Source organism: Mauremys reevesii, linkage group 1, assembly GCF_016161935.1.
Source record: "Mauremys reevesii isolate NIE-2019 linkage group 1, ASM1616193v1, whole genome shotgun sequence".
NCBI classification, from domain to species: domain Eukaryota; kingdom Metazoa; phylum Chordata; order Testudines; family Geoemydidae; genus Mauremys; species Mauremys reevesii.
In genome coordinates, this window is record NC_052623.1 from 259,510,913 (window position 1) to 259,525,322 (window position 14,410).

The following is a 14,410-nucleotide window of genomic DNA, read 5'->3' on the forward strand; positions in this document are numbered from 1 at the left end:
TGTATGCTGAGAGAGATGGGGAAAAATTCGCTCTCCCAGAGTGTGAGGCTGTTCTAGAATTACCACTGCAGCCACACACTTCTGCTCTACTAGTGGCTGCAAGTACCTGTATCTTTGAAGAGTCATGTTATGCCCTCTCCAAAATAGTTTTGGATGCCCTTCACAAAGTGATCTCTACTAGCCCTGCCCCTCCTCATCCCCCCTTTTCTACCCCGCTCTCAAACTCATCCTCTGCAAAGGGGCATGGGGAGTGCCCATGGAGCTGTGCTTACCACTCTCACAGGAGTAAACAAGGGGTCCCTGCTTCCTCTTTCTTCCCATTCCCACCGCAATGGAGTCATCCCATTGATTCTGATGTAGTCAGGGCCTTCTGTGCCCCACAAGTGGGAGGTGGGGGTGTTTGAGATTGACCCCAAGAAATTGTGTTGATCATGGTGATGGTTCTTGAATTCAGGGGACACAGAATGAGAATTTGTAACAGGATTCTAGTGCACTGAGTCACATAAACAGAGTGAAACAAATTCTGGGTTGCAGCCCATAACTGAGGGCAAAATGTGGTTCCTTGTGCTTTGCCTGGCAAGACTGAAAATGTGTTTTAAACATGAGCTCATCCTATTCTCTGGAAAGATCGCGCATGCTCTTCCTCACTGGTTAAAGGTATGCATAAATCAAGCTATGTTATGATAGAGGTGCTCACTTAAACATATTCCTACTAAAAGAATAAACATGGAAGCTAGACGTCTGCGCCCGTGACATTTTTGAGTAATACCTTGTTAAAAACCTAGTTTAGGAGGGAATCAGTTCAGTGAATGAAAATCCTATTTATTAATAGGAGGTGTTCTAAAAAGGGGTTTCGGAGTCACTTCTCTTCCTCTCCCTACCCTAAAGAGTAGATTAAATTCCCATGGTGTTTTAATCTAGTCTGCTATCCCGTGACCTCATAATGAATCTAGATTTGGCCCTACTGCTTTCAAAGAACTGAACTATTTGCTGTGTTGACATGTGGCATATACTTTCAATGAATGGACTTGCTTGGTGAAGGTGGGGACGCATTGTGCTTCAGAGTATATTTTAAAATACAACAAACCTCCATCCGCCCCAAATCTAACCAATGTATTGTATATGGGCAAAAAATTAGGATGGGTTTTACCTGAGTTTGATAGTAACTGTGCTGTTTAATCACAAGGCTAAATTCAGTAATGCCTCTGCTGTAAGGAATGTTTGATTAATGGATACATCTGGTGATGCAACAAGCATTTAAGAGAAGTGCCCATAGGATATGCATTTAAGAGGTCTAACCATTTCCATACATTGAGTAGCTTCTGGCTTTTTGGTTCGGAAAACGTGATTAGGACTAAAGCCTTATCAATGGTCATCATTTAAAGCCTTGTCGTAGAATAGCTCTGATCTATAGAGCAGTAATCCAATGCAACGTTAACAATGGCTTTGTATGTAAACAATAATAGTACTTTGGTTGTATAACACTTTCCATTTGAGGTACTCTGTCGTTCAGTCAACAAATTCTCAACACCCATGTGAGGAAGGTGGGGTTATTCCTGTTTTACAGATGGGGAAACTTGAGCACAGAGAGGAAAAAGTGATTGGCCAAAATCACACAAGCCTGTGTCAGAGTCCGTGGTAGATCCCAGATTTTGTCTCCCCATTTCTGTGCTCTAACCATGATACCTGATTCTTCCTCTCCTCCTTGTTTTCAGACCTGCAGAGGTAGTTATCCTCCTAAGTCTTCCAGCATCTCTTTCTTCCTTCCTAATTACTTACCATTTACTAGTCCCACCTACAAAGGTCCCACTCGCATCTAGCCATTCACATGCCTGACCAGGATGGGTGTGGCTGCCTTCAAGAGCCCATTAAGGATGCTAAGCTCACTAGAGAGAGATTCTAAAGAGCACTGGCACTTCGTGCTTTCCAGAAACTGACCTTGGACTGTAGCCATTGTGTGTTTTTTGTTCTACGGTACAAAATGCTCAAGCTGTAATGCTGCGGCAGCATTGCAATGTTTGTGTCTTCAAATCAGGATGCGGCTTGATGTGCAACAAATTAGTATTATTCTGGTCAAACACTATGATGCTGCCTCCTCGCTACAAATAGATGCAGAATTATTGCGTCATGATGGTCCATGAAATAATCTGTAGTGAACAATTAAAAAGGCCCCCAAGTTTAACAACCGATGATTGCAGGATGGGTGAGGAGCCTTTCCTCTCTAGATCACTGGTTTGGGTCAGGCACAGGTTGGTCACAAGTGAGGGTCATTATCCACGTTGTGGCTGTCTTTTAAGTTGTGAACTGATGGTATCAGGCCAGTTGCTAAAGCACTGTCATGGGGCAAAAGCATCCCTGTACTTCACATGTCAGGGTTCTTTTACATTTCACTACCTCTCTGGGTCACAAAAACAGAGTCGTGTGCATGGTGTCTATGATCACAAACAAGCTCTGAGCCTTATTCATTGTTGCCCTATGGTTACTGTCCCACCGGGAAACTCTCCTGGTGCAGGGGGCCCTTGTTCCAGATGCAGAGCTGCCTCTGCCAGCTCGGTGCTGGCTCTGCAGGAATAGCCACAGGAGGTGTCCTGGAGAGTGTTGGGCTGCAGAAGGAAGAAGTGGATCAGGGGTATAGCCAGGGTGGCCATGCATCTTGGTGATTCTGCAATAGTCCCTAGGGGCTGCCACAGGCACTGACTTTTGCTTTTGCTGGTGGGTGATTCACCCCACCCTGAGGCCCTGCTCCCGCTTGGCCTCTTCTCTTCAGGCCCTGCCCCCACTCCGCCTCTTTCCAACCCTGCTTTGCCTCTGTTCCGAGGCTCTTCCCCCCCCCCCCGTCCGCTGCTTGCTCCTCTCTGCCCCCGAGCACCTCCCCCACTGTTCGCCCCTTTCTGCCCCCTCCTACCTTAAGGGCAAGTGATGTGGGGGAGGGAACAGAGAGGAGGGAGTGGCAGGGGCCTCGGTGGAAGAGGCACAGTATGAGTGGGGACACGGGGGAAAGGCTGAGTGGGGGCAGGACTTCAGGGTGGAGTGTGGGTGGGGCCACAGTTCATGGGTGTTGAGCACCCCCCTTTTTTCTCCATGGGTGCTTGAGCCATGCAGTTTTGTTTAATGGACTTCCCCTCCCCAAAATATAAGACTCCATTCCTGCAGCATTCATTTCCTCAATGGTTTTATCCATTTCCGCAGCATGAACATCCTCAGTGGTTTTAAAACATATTTGAAATGGCTTAGGTCTGTCTTTATCCTCATCCCTGTCATGACTGTTCTGCTTTGCAATATTCGGTTTGTGCAATTGCTCTTGCATTGTAGCTTCTAGCATTCCATACATAGCGTCAAAGCTCGTCCAGCACATTATGTGCTGAAAACATCCAGAAACCTTCTGTGTGTTCTCTCCCTGGGTGTGGGTGTATGTGTGTCTGCACAAGTGTTTTTACAAAATGAACTTTATTTTCAGTGATATTTTATGGTAGGGTTACTGTTAATTACACTTTTAGCTGTTGCAGGATTCCCGCCCTTTCTAACCACATTGAAGACATATACGATAAATTGGAACTCCTGGACAACTGCTGTATTTATTACACATAGCGGCACCTGTGCATTTTATAAAAGGCCTTATTCATTTGGAGTGCTTGTGTAGTGCTGCATATGGAGACTAGGAACACATATGAACAGTATAGGGAGGGAAATAGTGGATGGTGCTTGAGAATGATGTCAGGGGATAAAGAACTCAGTGAGTTTCCAGTGACCTAACATGGAGACAAGTATTTCCTTGACAGACTGGATACTAGTCAGCAGGGAACAAATTTTAAGAGGTCAAGTGGTTAAACGCCTATGTCCCCAAACCTGGATCTTCTTAGCTGATCTCGGGTTGTTTTCTAATACGATGCCCCTCTGCCAATGGATTGTAGACACCTCGTTAAAATAGTGTTGCTTCATAATCAGTTGGCAATTATCCTATCTACTCTCTCTGGTTTTTTTTCCTATCGCACCCATTAGTGTAGTGTCTTAAGTGCTGATATGCATTTTCAAAGTGTTAGAGTTTGTACTAGGTTCAACTCAATCAGAGACTAACTACTCACAAAAGGTGAAATTCACCCCATGCAGAGGGCCAGCACAAATCCTACTTATGGTCCAATTAATCCTTGTTTTGATGGGCTTAAGTAGGACTTGTGCTGGCCCTCTGTAGAGAAGTGAATTTCATCCATTGAACTTAATTTGAAATTGGCTTTCATAAGGGGCTGACTTAGGAGGAAGAGATAAGTGTGAAAGCAAGTGCAGAAATGGAGAGCTTAGCTTTGAAATGAAACTGTAAGCCGCATGATGATCCAAATTTAGCCTTCCTTATTTATTATCTGTGGAACCCAGAAATGTTCTAGCTGCCTTGCAAAACAAGCAAAAGCATGCTTCCTTCCCAGATTGTTCACAATCTAAATACAACATGACCCAGTAATAAAGAGTGATAAGCAGGAAAAAGATGGAGAGGAGAAAGAAGAGGGTAACATTAATAGGATGATGTGGCAACTCAGTAAAGCATGCCCTTCTCTTGCTGCCTCTGATAGTGAATTTTTAGGAGAAATGTGAGTGAGGCAAAGGAGGTGGCTTGGTCACCAGGTTTGTGGAGGTCTTTCACACAGAAGGGAAGTATGGTAGAAGACTTGGAGATGTAAAAGATGTCAAGACTGTTGTCATTGGCAGAGCAGAGGGGAGGAACATGAAAAAAGCCCAGATCAGAAAGGTTGGCAGAGTTTGCTTGATTTATGGCCTGGAAAGCAAAGACAAGAAATCTGAACTTGATTGCTTGCAAGCAAGCTTCCATCCTGCAACCAATGTGTGAAGCCCAGCACCTGCAAGCAGCCCGCTGATTCAAGAGCAAACCAGTGTGTGCGAGTGTATGCGCAATCAAGTTTTCCGTATGTCACTAAAGAAAAAAAAATCATTTTCAAGCTTCCACTGGGTCCTTATAGATGGCAAATTAAAACAAAATTAAGCAAACAAGGTAATGAAATCAGTTATGTGCATGAAATTGGCAGTGCACTTTATAAGATCTGGTTAAAACAGTGTGCCCTATTCTCCACTGCCCTGCACCTTGCATAGTCACTTTCATCTGTACAAAGTGGGCTAGAACTGATTCCAGATGTGGCCCAGGATGGCTAACATATTGGAATGCTAGCGTTTACACCTCCTTCGTGGAGGTATCAATGACTGCACAAGGCAGTGAGGAATTGGCTCCAGGGTCACTAGTCATGTTGTTGCTTTCTATGGGTCAGATCCTGCCACTCTTACTTATGTTGTGTCATACCTTACTACTTGAGCATTCCCCTTAAAATCCATAATGTACATGGGGAACTACTTGCAGAGGGTCCGATCAAGCACCCAGCGACATCAGTGGTAAGACTCCCACTGGCTTCAATGAATTTTGGATTAGACTGAGCCAGAGTAAAGAACTACTTGATGTGAATAAAGATGGCAGAATCAGGCTCTGCAGCTTCTCTTTCTCTCTTCCCCCCCGCCCCCCCATGGATTTTATTGAGTTAAACCAGCAGTCATTTTCCAGCAAGAGAAATGTATAATCCCAGCTACACGTGTATTGAGTGAAGCACAAAGGCACACAAGGAACCATGTTGTCTAATGTAAACCAGTGCTGCTCTGATAAAATTATGCCTCTTTGGGTGAAGCAGTTACAGTCAGATGTGGTTAATCTGAAGAATAGATTTTGTAAGATTTATTTTTATTCTGATTTAAAAGAAAAACCCGTAAGGTTAACAAGTCAATAGTACAGCCATTAACACTTAAATCTTTCCAAAACCCAGATCCATAGTAGGGGATGAATGAGGTCTGGTTATTGTGTGTTTAGTTACCTCTTTCATGCTCGGGTTAAACTAACCCTGCTTTGTGTGCCAAATCTGGGATTTGAGCAGTTCCAGATTTTTGCAGATATGCAGCTCAAGTGTAGTGAAGAACTGTTTAAATGGGTCTCTGTTTGTAGAGATACTTCTCCCCTCTTTCCCATTTGCACATTTATACTCCTGACACACTGTCCATTTTCACGCTAATCCCACTGTACATTTCACTTATCTTAAAAGGTGTGTACTGGAACTGCTGTCTAATGTCAGTGCCGGGTTCTTTTTAAATTGATCACTGCAGTCCTCGTTAACAAACGGAAACCTCTTTGTTATTAGTACAGGTTACAGGAGCGCTGCATCCAGTGATTTTTAGAAAGCACTTAATTATTCAGTGTGGAAAAGGATTCTCTGATTTCATTTAAGTTTCTGTGATAAATCACTTTTAAATTAGAACCTTTTTTTGTCTCTACATGAAGATAGGCTCTGTAAAGCTTCCTGAGTGTGTCACCTGGGTGTTGGAGCATAATTGTCATACCGTAGGGTTGCAAATGAATGTACGAAATGTGTGCTTTATGGTCACTTGTTGACCACCATTTCATGTTCAGACCGAGCAGTTATACACTGCAATGCATTCTGTTAGAGGTTTATGTGTGCACAGTCATGGTAAAAGGGCAGACACAGTTGTGTACCTAGTCTGTATGGAAGCTGGGTCCTTGCCGTTCAAATTACAGCTGCTGAAAACTCAACTCTGCTTTTTATCCACTGAGCAGGAAGGAACAGCAAAACTGACAGCAGAGTCAGTTTGCTCCTTACAGACTACTGGGTGTCTCAGTGCTGACTGGAAGGGTCCACCCACAGGGGAGAAAGGGCAGTTTGTTCCCTCTTTCAAATCCTTGTCCTCTCTTTTAAGATACGCACAGAACAAACCTAAATTTCAGTATACTCTTATTGTACACCTTATCTTACCTCATTGTACACCTCTCTCCTATTGCCCACCCCTCCCACAAATGCCTACCATGAGGTGGCCAATTGCTCTTTCTCCCCACCCCCAGGTAGGCTCCTCAATCCATATTTAAGCCCCTAAATATTAGTAGTCTGATTTTCAAAGGGGCTGAGCGCATGCAGCTCCTGTTGCCAATTGCCCACAAATCCCTTTAAAGTCATGTCTGAAGATGAAGCCATTTATACTGAGGTGCCTAAATATGGATTTAGGAGCCTAGCTCTTGTCATCTGGTTTCGAAAACTGTGGCTGTGGTCAGCAAGGTGAATCTCGGCTGTCCTTCCCTTTTAGGTGCAAATAAGTTTCCTTTATTAAAAATCCAGTCAGTGAATTGTTGTTCTGATGAGGAATATTGTACCTCTTGGTTTCTGGTTTTAATCATGCCCAGGTGGAGTTGGTTCAAGCAAAACTGGACCCCTTTTTAAAATGTTAGCTACGGCCTCCTGGTTATAAAACACCAGTTTCAATGTAGAATGACCCTCTCACCTTCCTTTTACAGTGGAGATAGGTAAATAGCAGGGTCCCCTCAACAATCTGTTCTGGGACCTTTGCTGTTCAACATATTCATAAATGATCCGGAAAAGGGAACACATGGTAAGGTGGCAAAGTTTGTACAGAATACTAACTGACTCATGATAGTTAAGTCCAAAGCAGACTGCGGAGAGTTACAAAGGGATTTCACAAAACTGGGTGACTGGCCAACAAAATGGCAGATGAAATTCAGTGTTGATAAATGCAAAGTAAATTTAGCACATTTTGAAAAAAAAAATTCCAGCTATGCATAGGAAATGATGGGATTTACCACTCAAGAAAGAGATCTTGGAGTCCTCATGATAGTGCTCTGAAAACATCCACTGAATGTGCAGTGGCACTCAAAAAAAGCTAACAGAATATTAGGAACCATTAGGAAAGGGATAGATACTCCTTCACATAATACAAGAACTGGGGATTATCCAATGAAATTAGTAGGCAGCAGGTTTAAAACAAACAAAAGGAAATACTTCTTCACACAATGCACAGTGACCCTGTGGAACTCATTTCCATGGCATATTGTGAAGGCCTAAAGTATAACTGGCTTCAAAAAAGAATTAGGAAAGTTCATGGAGGATACATCCATCAATGGCTATCAGCCAAGATGGTCAAGGATGCAAGCCCATGCTCTGGATGTTCCTAAACGTGACTGCCAGAAGCTGGGACTGGACGACAGGAGGGTGGTGGATCACTTGATAATTGCCCCGCTCTGTTCATTCCCTCTGAAGCCTCTGGCATTGGCCACTGTCGGAAGATAGGGTACTGGGCTAGATGGACCATTGATCTGACCCAGTGTGGCTATTCTTATACTTAGAGGAGGTAGAGAACAGGACTGAGGCATGTTGTCTTTGTAGGGTGAGGAAGCTTGAAGTGCTGATGTCTGTGCTGTACCTAGTCAGTGGGTATTGAGAGCACCTTGGTCTCCCACGGTCACACTCTTAACTGCTTTCATAGCTTAATTGTTGAATAAAACACACATCACCCACGTTTACTGTTTTAAAGGCATACAACCTATCTTTATCACCAGCTGCAATTTGTTAATGGAACAACAGAAACAGCTGCAACTTCAGATGAGGGATCCCTGGATGTTTCATAAGGGCCCCTGGGAATCATCTTCATTATGTTGGCTGCGCTGCTGCCTGTACCACAGGCAGGTAAGCAAGAGATGGCTCAGCTTCACTTTTGCCAGTGTGCCCGCAGCTGTAACTGTAAAACCTCTTTGTCTAAGCTCAATAGCGAGCTTTTCAGATAGCCTGATCCCTGACTTATTTCTCCCCTCAGAGATACACTTCTTAAATTTTCCCTCTCCCACAAATTCTACAGTTTGAAGATCACAGGGCTGAAAGCTATGATAGTGTGCGCATTCAGGCTGGGCCAGAAGTCAAGGAACAGGATCCAAACCTTGCCCATGAAAAAGGTTTCTGCTCTGTTTGGAAATATGCCTTTATGTAGACCTGTTGCAGAGTCATAAGCCAGACTGTTCTTCTGGTCCTGATGTGTAGAGTGAGGAGGATAGGAGAGTAATAATCCATTTTAATTCTTGAGACTATCATGCCCAGTGCCTCTTTGGCTGTTCATACCATAGCAATAGAATCACTCCAGGCGATCTTTCACTTTGCAGATCTGAAAAACGGAACATGGTCACCGATGAAAAGTGATTTGTGTGTTTTGAGGTTAGAATGGACCCTATGAAGTCATGCATCTAACGAGTTGATTAATAGAGTTACCATTTTATGTTGAAGGGTGGACAAGAGAATAGAGGTCCCTCTGGAGGGACATCTCATTACAGGATGACTATACTTAATTGGGTATATGTTTGGATGTACCTTCTGTGAAGTAGTATATCCCACACAGTTTTTTTGTGTGTGTGTGTATCTTGACAGTGGATGTAAACTTTTAAGACATTCTTTACCAGCAATTACCACACAGTAATACTCCCCTGACTAAGCATTGGGAGATACCCCTCAGTGCTATCAGAAGTATTACTGTAACTGTTGACTGGTGACTATAGTATTGGCATGGGATTGCTTACTTTCAGAGTTGCATCTTCACCTCCAATAGTGCAATGGTGATTTCTTCAGTCAAGGAACAGCTTCTCTCACAGATACCTTTTGAGTTATGGATAAGGCTTTTTAATTGCAAGTTCTTTTGTGTCACTCAGTGCTATGAAAAGTGTTTATGAAATTGTGAAATAGTGTAAGGTATTCCAATAAAATCCAAGTAGTGGACCCACACACACCTTGGTGTATTGAATAATCTAAATATATTGGGGCTCACTTTGCTGCTATTACAGGCCCAGTACCTAAGCTCAGTCTCCATTTGATGAGAGAATATATTTCTTTTTGCTGATGTGCAATGGGCAACCGCTAATGAAAACCCTTTTTTTCCCCTCTCCATTTGCCTTTATTTGCATGACCCGTTGGTACTAGAGTAGAAAGGGTCAGTTCCCTGACTCTTTACAGTTTTGTGTCAGTGGTGCACATCCACTCCTGGTGAAACAGCAAAAAATAGTTCCTTTCCCACTCATTGTTCTATTTTTTATATGCTATTATGTTTCATTCGAAAGCATAACTTATAGGAAGTCCCCAAACAGCATTTTGGAAGCTAACAGGTACCTACAGAAACTAAAGTGAAATCAAAGAACCTTCCAGTCCATTTATCAAAGTGCCTATAGCTCCCATTTCAAGGCAGAGAACCATTTTACCATCTCCTCAGACTGACACCCACTACACTGAGGTAGAGAAATTGGCACGGGGTCAGCTACGCTGCCCATGCCTTTGCACCAAATAAAAATCCCTACACTGGGAATTCTCAGCTGATGGCCAGATTCTGGCTCCTTTGCACTGATCAGGGGCAAAAGGATCTGGGGTGTGGGCAGGGAACTGGACCTTAATGGCAGGCAAGTCAGAGAATGGGAAAGATCAACACTATCTGAAGTCAGTAGGATTAAAGTATAGAAAATCTTCTGTTCTGCTGCATCGAGCATTAACTCTGTGCATTGCTCAGTAGGATAGCTTCAGAGAGGGCAAGAAAATGGCCCTTTTGAAGGATGGCAGTGTGACTGTTCAGTTGCTCGGTTTGGCACTAACTTACCTCTGCTGCTAATGCACCCCTGAAGGGATAGATACGAGTGAAAGATAAGTGCACAGGATGAATAAAAATGTGGTGTACGGAAACCTTTGTGATAACCGTGCTACTACCAAAATAAATAAAGTTGTAAAACAAATATTCATTTTGTTTCATGGGGAATACAGCAGGGTTTGGGGTTTTTTGGGGGTGGGTGGTTGGGGGTGTTTTTGTTAAAACATGGCGCCTTTAAGTTTAAGTATTTGAAGAATCTGAAAGTGCTTTACAAGGAGCAAGCTATTGTTAGTGCAGTGACTGGGTAGGTAAACGGAGCAGCCATTAGGTACTCAAAAATCACTTGAAAAGTGTGCTAGAGCCGCTGAGGGAATTCATAGTCTTTCCAGACACTTCACATCACAGCCACCGTTTTGCTTACACTTGAGACATTTTAAAATTAAAACCAGAGCTCTTAATGCTTGGAAGGTGACAGCAGGGGACTCTCTCCCTTCCTTTGAGTGAGTCCAGTATGGCAGCCATGAATGCATACAAACTTTTCTAAGTGCAGTTATGCTAGGTGGTGTGAGATCTGATGCTGATGGATTAGTTATTTATTATTTGAATTGCAGTAGCACCTGGTGGCCCCACTCAAGGATCTGGGCCCCACTGTGCTAGGTGCTGTACATGCAATTCAGAAAGATGGTCCCTGTTCCAAAGAGCTTGCAATTTAAGTGGTGAAACTTTTTGTTCACGCACAGCAAAGAATGTTAGACTGTTTCACCGCAAGAGGGAGACTGATGTGGGACAAAGGCGCTATCACAAGTCCCTTTTATAAATACCACCAGTGGGATCTTTCACTTGCACCACAAAATAGCATCCTGGAACCTCCATATTCACCACTGTGATAGCTACTAGGGGAGAGGCTGTTCTAGATTTGATTTTGACAAATAGGCAGGAACTGGTTGATAATTTAAAAGTGGAGGGCAGCTTGGGTGAAAGTGATAATGAAATGATAGAGTTTATGATTCTACGGCAGTGGTCTCCAGAGTGGGGTGCACGCACCCCAGGGGGTGCTCAAGATGATCCATTGGGGGGCACGGCGGGAGGAGTGCCGCCAGAGGGGGGAAAAAGGGGGGCCGCCGGAGGAGGGAGCGAGCGAGCAAGTGGGGAAGCTGCCCCCCCCAGGGCAGGCAGGGCCACCCGGAATGCAGGGGCTTTAGGGGCTGCAGGGCCCTGGGCTAAGGGGGCCCTGGGTCCCTGGCCTGCAGCTCTAAAGCCCCTTTCGGAATGCGGCCCAGCGAGCAGGGGCAGCCGTGCAGCCAGTGGCTGGAGAGAAGTGGAGCTTTGAAGGGGAAACCACCACTTCTCTCCGGCCGCTGGCTGCGCAGCTGCCACTGCTCCTCCTGAGTCCTCCGGGGGGTGTGCTCTGGGGGGCAGTGATGGGGTGATTGACTGGTGCCTTTCTCTGTATGATTCATGAGTGGCTCAGGGGGCATTCATGTCATACAGCTGGGTGCGGGGCCCCACATGTTGATGGCTGAGTGATCACAGTGCCCAAAGGGGTGTTACCGCCTGTCACGGCACAGTTTTGTGAGAGACAGCCCAGGCTAGAGAGTTAAAGGAGGCACAGTGGTCCCACAGTTCCAAGTTGTACCCCGGGGTCCCCGTCACATAGGTACAGTACATTAAGTGCAGAACTGCACATCTAATGTAGAGAAAAACTGGTGCCAAAGGGACAGACAGCAATAATTGACTTGCTTGTATTATTAGAGAGCAATGCATTATAAGCCACATTCAATAGCCTGTCAAACAGCGCAAGAAAGAACAAGACAGAGGCAGGAGTGGAGCTGCTTCATTAAAATTAGCTTTTCCTGTCATGTGCAAAACCATTTCACAGAAAAAGGGGACCGTTGCTGTGTACAGTATGGAACATCCAGATGAATGATCTGAAGAGGAAGCTGTCATGTGATATGACACAGAATAATGAAAAACAGACTCTGTTACAGGAAAGCTGTTTCCATGTCAGCCTGGACATGGTGACTATCTGTCGAACAAGAGGTTTTTTTAAAAAGATTTTTTTTAAAAAATTAAAGGATGGAATTTTTCTGTGCACTGGAGGAATGAACATAATGGTCTTCAGTGCAGCTGATCGATGAGATATATTGGTCCTGTGCTGCAGGCACCTTTTTATAACAGTCAGTCAAGAGAGGGGCTGTTAAAGGGACACATCAACTTCAAAATTATGCTTCTGTTTGAACACTTTTAACCTATTGTTGTTGCAAGTGATGCCTAATGTTACTGTAATTTATAGCGATTAAAGGGGGAGGAGGGAGTCTCTATTTTTCAATAGTTTCCTGTGAAGTCTGACACTTTATATATATTCAGTTTCATTGATTCCCATTTGTACTTTTGTATAGTCAGTCATTTTCCCTGTTGTTTTGAGCGAGTCTTTCACACAGCAGCAGGGGAAGCAAAAAATGTTTTTTTAGAAATAGGGAAATTGGATTGTAAAATAGCAAGAAATCTGGCACAGGGATTCGGCAACACTTGAAAGTATTTTTAACTCATTTTGTCTATATTTCAGGTTAATGCCATCTCCTTTAAAGTTTAACTTGTTTACTGTTATTCTTTGGCCCAATCCTTCACAAATTCTAGTTCCTGCCCCTCCTCACATAGCAGCTGTTCAGCTATGTTCTCTTTGGCAGTGGTTCTCAAACTTGTTGTCACTAGCAGTCCTTTATTAGTGGCCCACAGAGAGCTGGCTGGTCACATGATGATGGCTACTCCTCTTTGTTTCTGGCTGCTAAAGCACATTAAACAATTATAAGAATACTTTCTTGATCTTCCTTGTCCATTTAAGGAATTGCATAGGGAGAGGAAGCGGCCCATGTGACTGCAAATGGGAGAGGAGATGGCCCATGAAGCAATCTCTCTGTTCATAGCATGACAAAATTTGAGGACCCCTGTCCAACACTGCTGCTCCTCCCTACAGACTTAGCCCTTCTCAGCCAGAGAGGATACCAGATCAAGTCATGAATACTGGGCATAGGAAACAAGGGAGCGGGGGTAAATCTGCATCTTCTCACCAGCTTTGTTTCCATCCGTCCAGCCCCCCACTCTCCCTCCATGGGTACCTATCACGACAGGAGTACTGTGGGTGGCGGTGCCCTCTCGTCCAGTCTCTTCTAATGTTTGTCCTCATTACCCAGCATGCTTTGCTGTATTCACTATTGGAGCTTAGGACCCCCTGGCTGCAGCCTGCTCCCAATGTATGTTAACCTGCGCAGCAAACCACAGCATCCCGGACTGAAACTTCATTTTTATGTTTGGCAGTTTATCCCTGTGGGCCCCCAAGCTGGCCACCAGATGGTGCTATATTTTTTTTTGTTACTGCAGATTGCTTCAGAGAATGTTGGTGTACCCTGGAGAAGAGCATTGTGTAAGCTTGAAAGCTTATCTCTTTCACCAACAGAAGTTGCTGCAATAAAAGATATTCCTTCACTCAGCTTGTCTGTCTAATATCCTGGGACCAGCACGGCTACAACTCTGCATGCTGTACACTAGTGGCAGCTCTTACATTCTTTCCCTCTTCCCATGCCATTACTGTTGGTTCAACAGCCCACCAGCGTACAGAATTACTCTTCCAGGAGCATTAGTGCCTCCATTGCAATCTCGGTGAAATAAGGCCAACCCAGGAGAGTGACTGTTTATGGGAAATAAATCTCTGTATTTTAATAATTTGAAAAGAGAAAACTTGGAGTGGAAAGTAAGCCATGGAATGAGGAAATGAAGGGTGGGAGTGGAATGATGAGGAATCTCTGAAGCCTTACGGCAGCTTTCAAGCTCTGGGAACTGCAGAGCTCTTCAGTACTGATTTCAGGTTGTGATATGCTGTCTGGTATGTACGGTATTATGGTAGCATTCCTATAATTAAGGGTCTCAGTGTTGCCATTGTCACCCCCTATTATAA

The 14,410-nt window shown here is 44.3% G+C and overlaps 1 protein-coding gene across 8 annotated transcripts in view; it reads left to right on the plus strand.

Moving 5' to 3' along the window:
* The window catches only part of TBXAS1 (thromboxane A synthase 1), a 341,375-nt gene that overhangs the window by 56,458 nt on the left and 270,507 nt on the right, over positions 1 to 14,410 (plus strand). The window contains exon 2 of one of the 8 annotated variants that reach the window (XM_039489916.1): positions 13,837 to 13,879. The exons of the other annotated variants lie outside the window; for them this stretch is intronic. Within the exon in view, the coding sequence (XP_039345850.1) occupies positions 13,837 to 13,879 (43 nt within the window). The remainder of the gene's footprint in view (positions 1 to 13,836; positions 13,880 to 14,410) is intronic. 8 annotated transcript variants of the gene reach the window in all.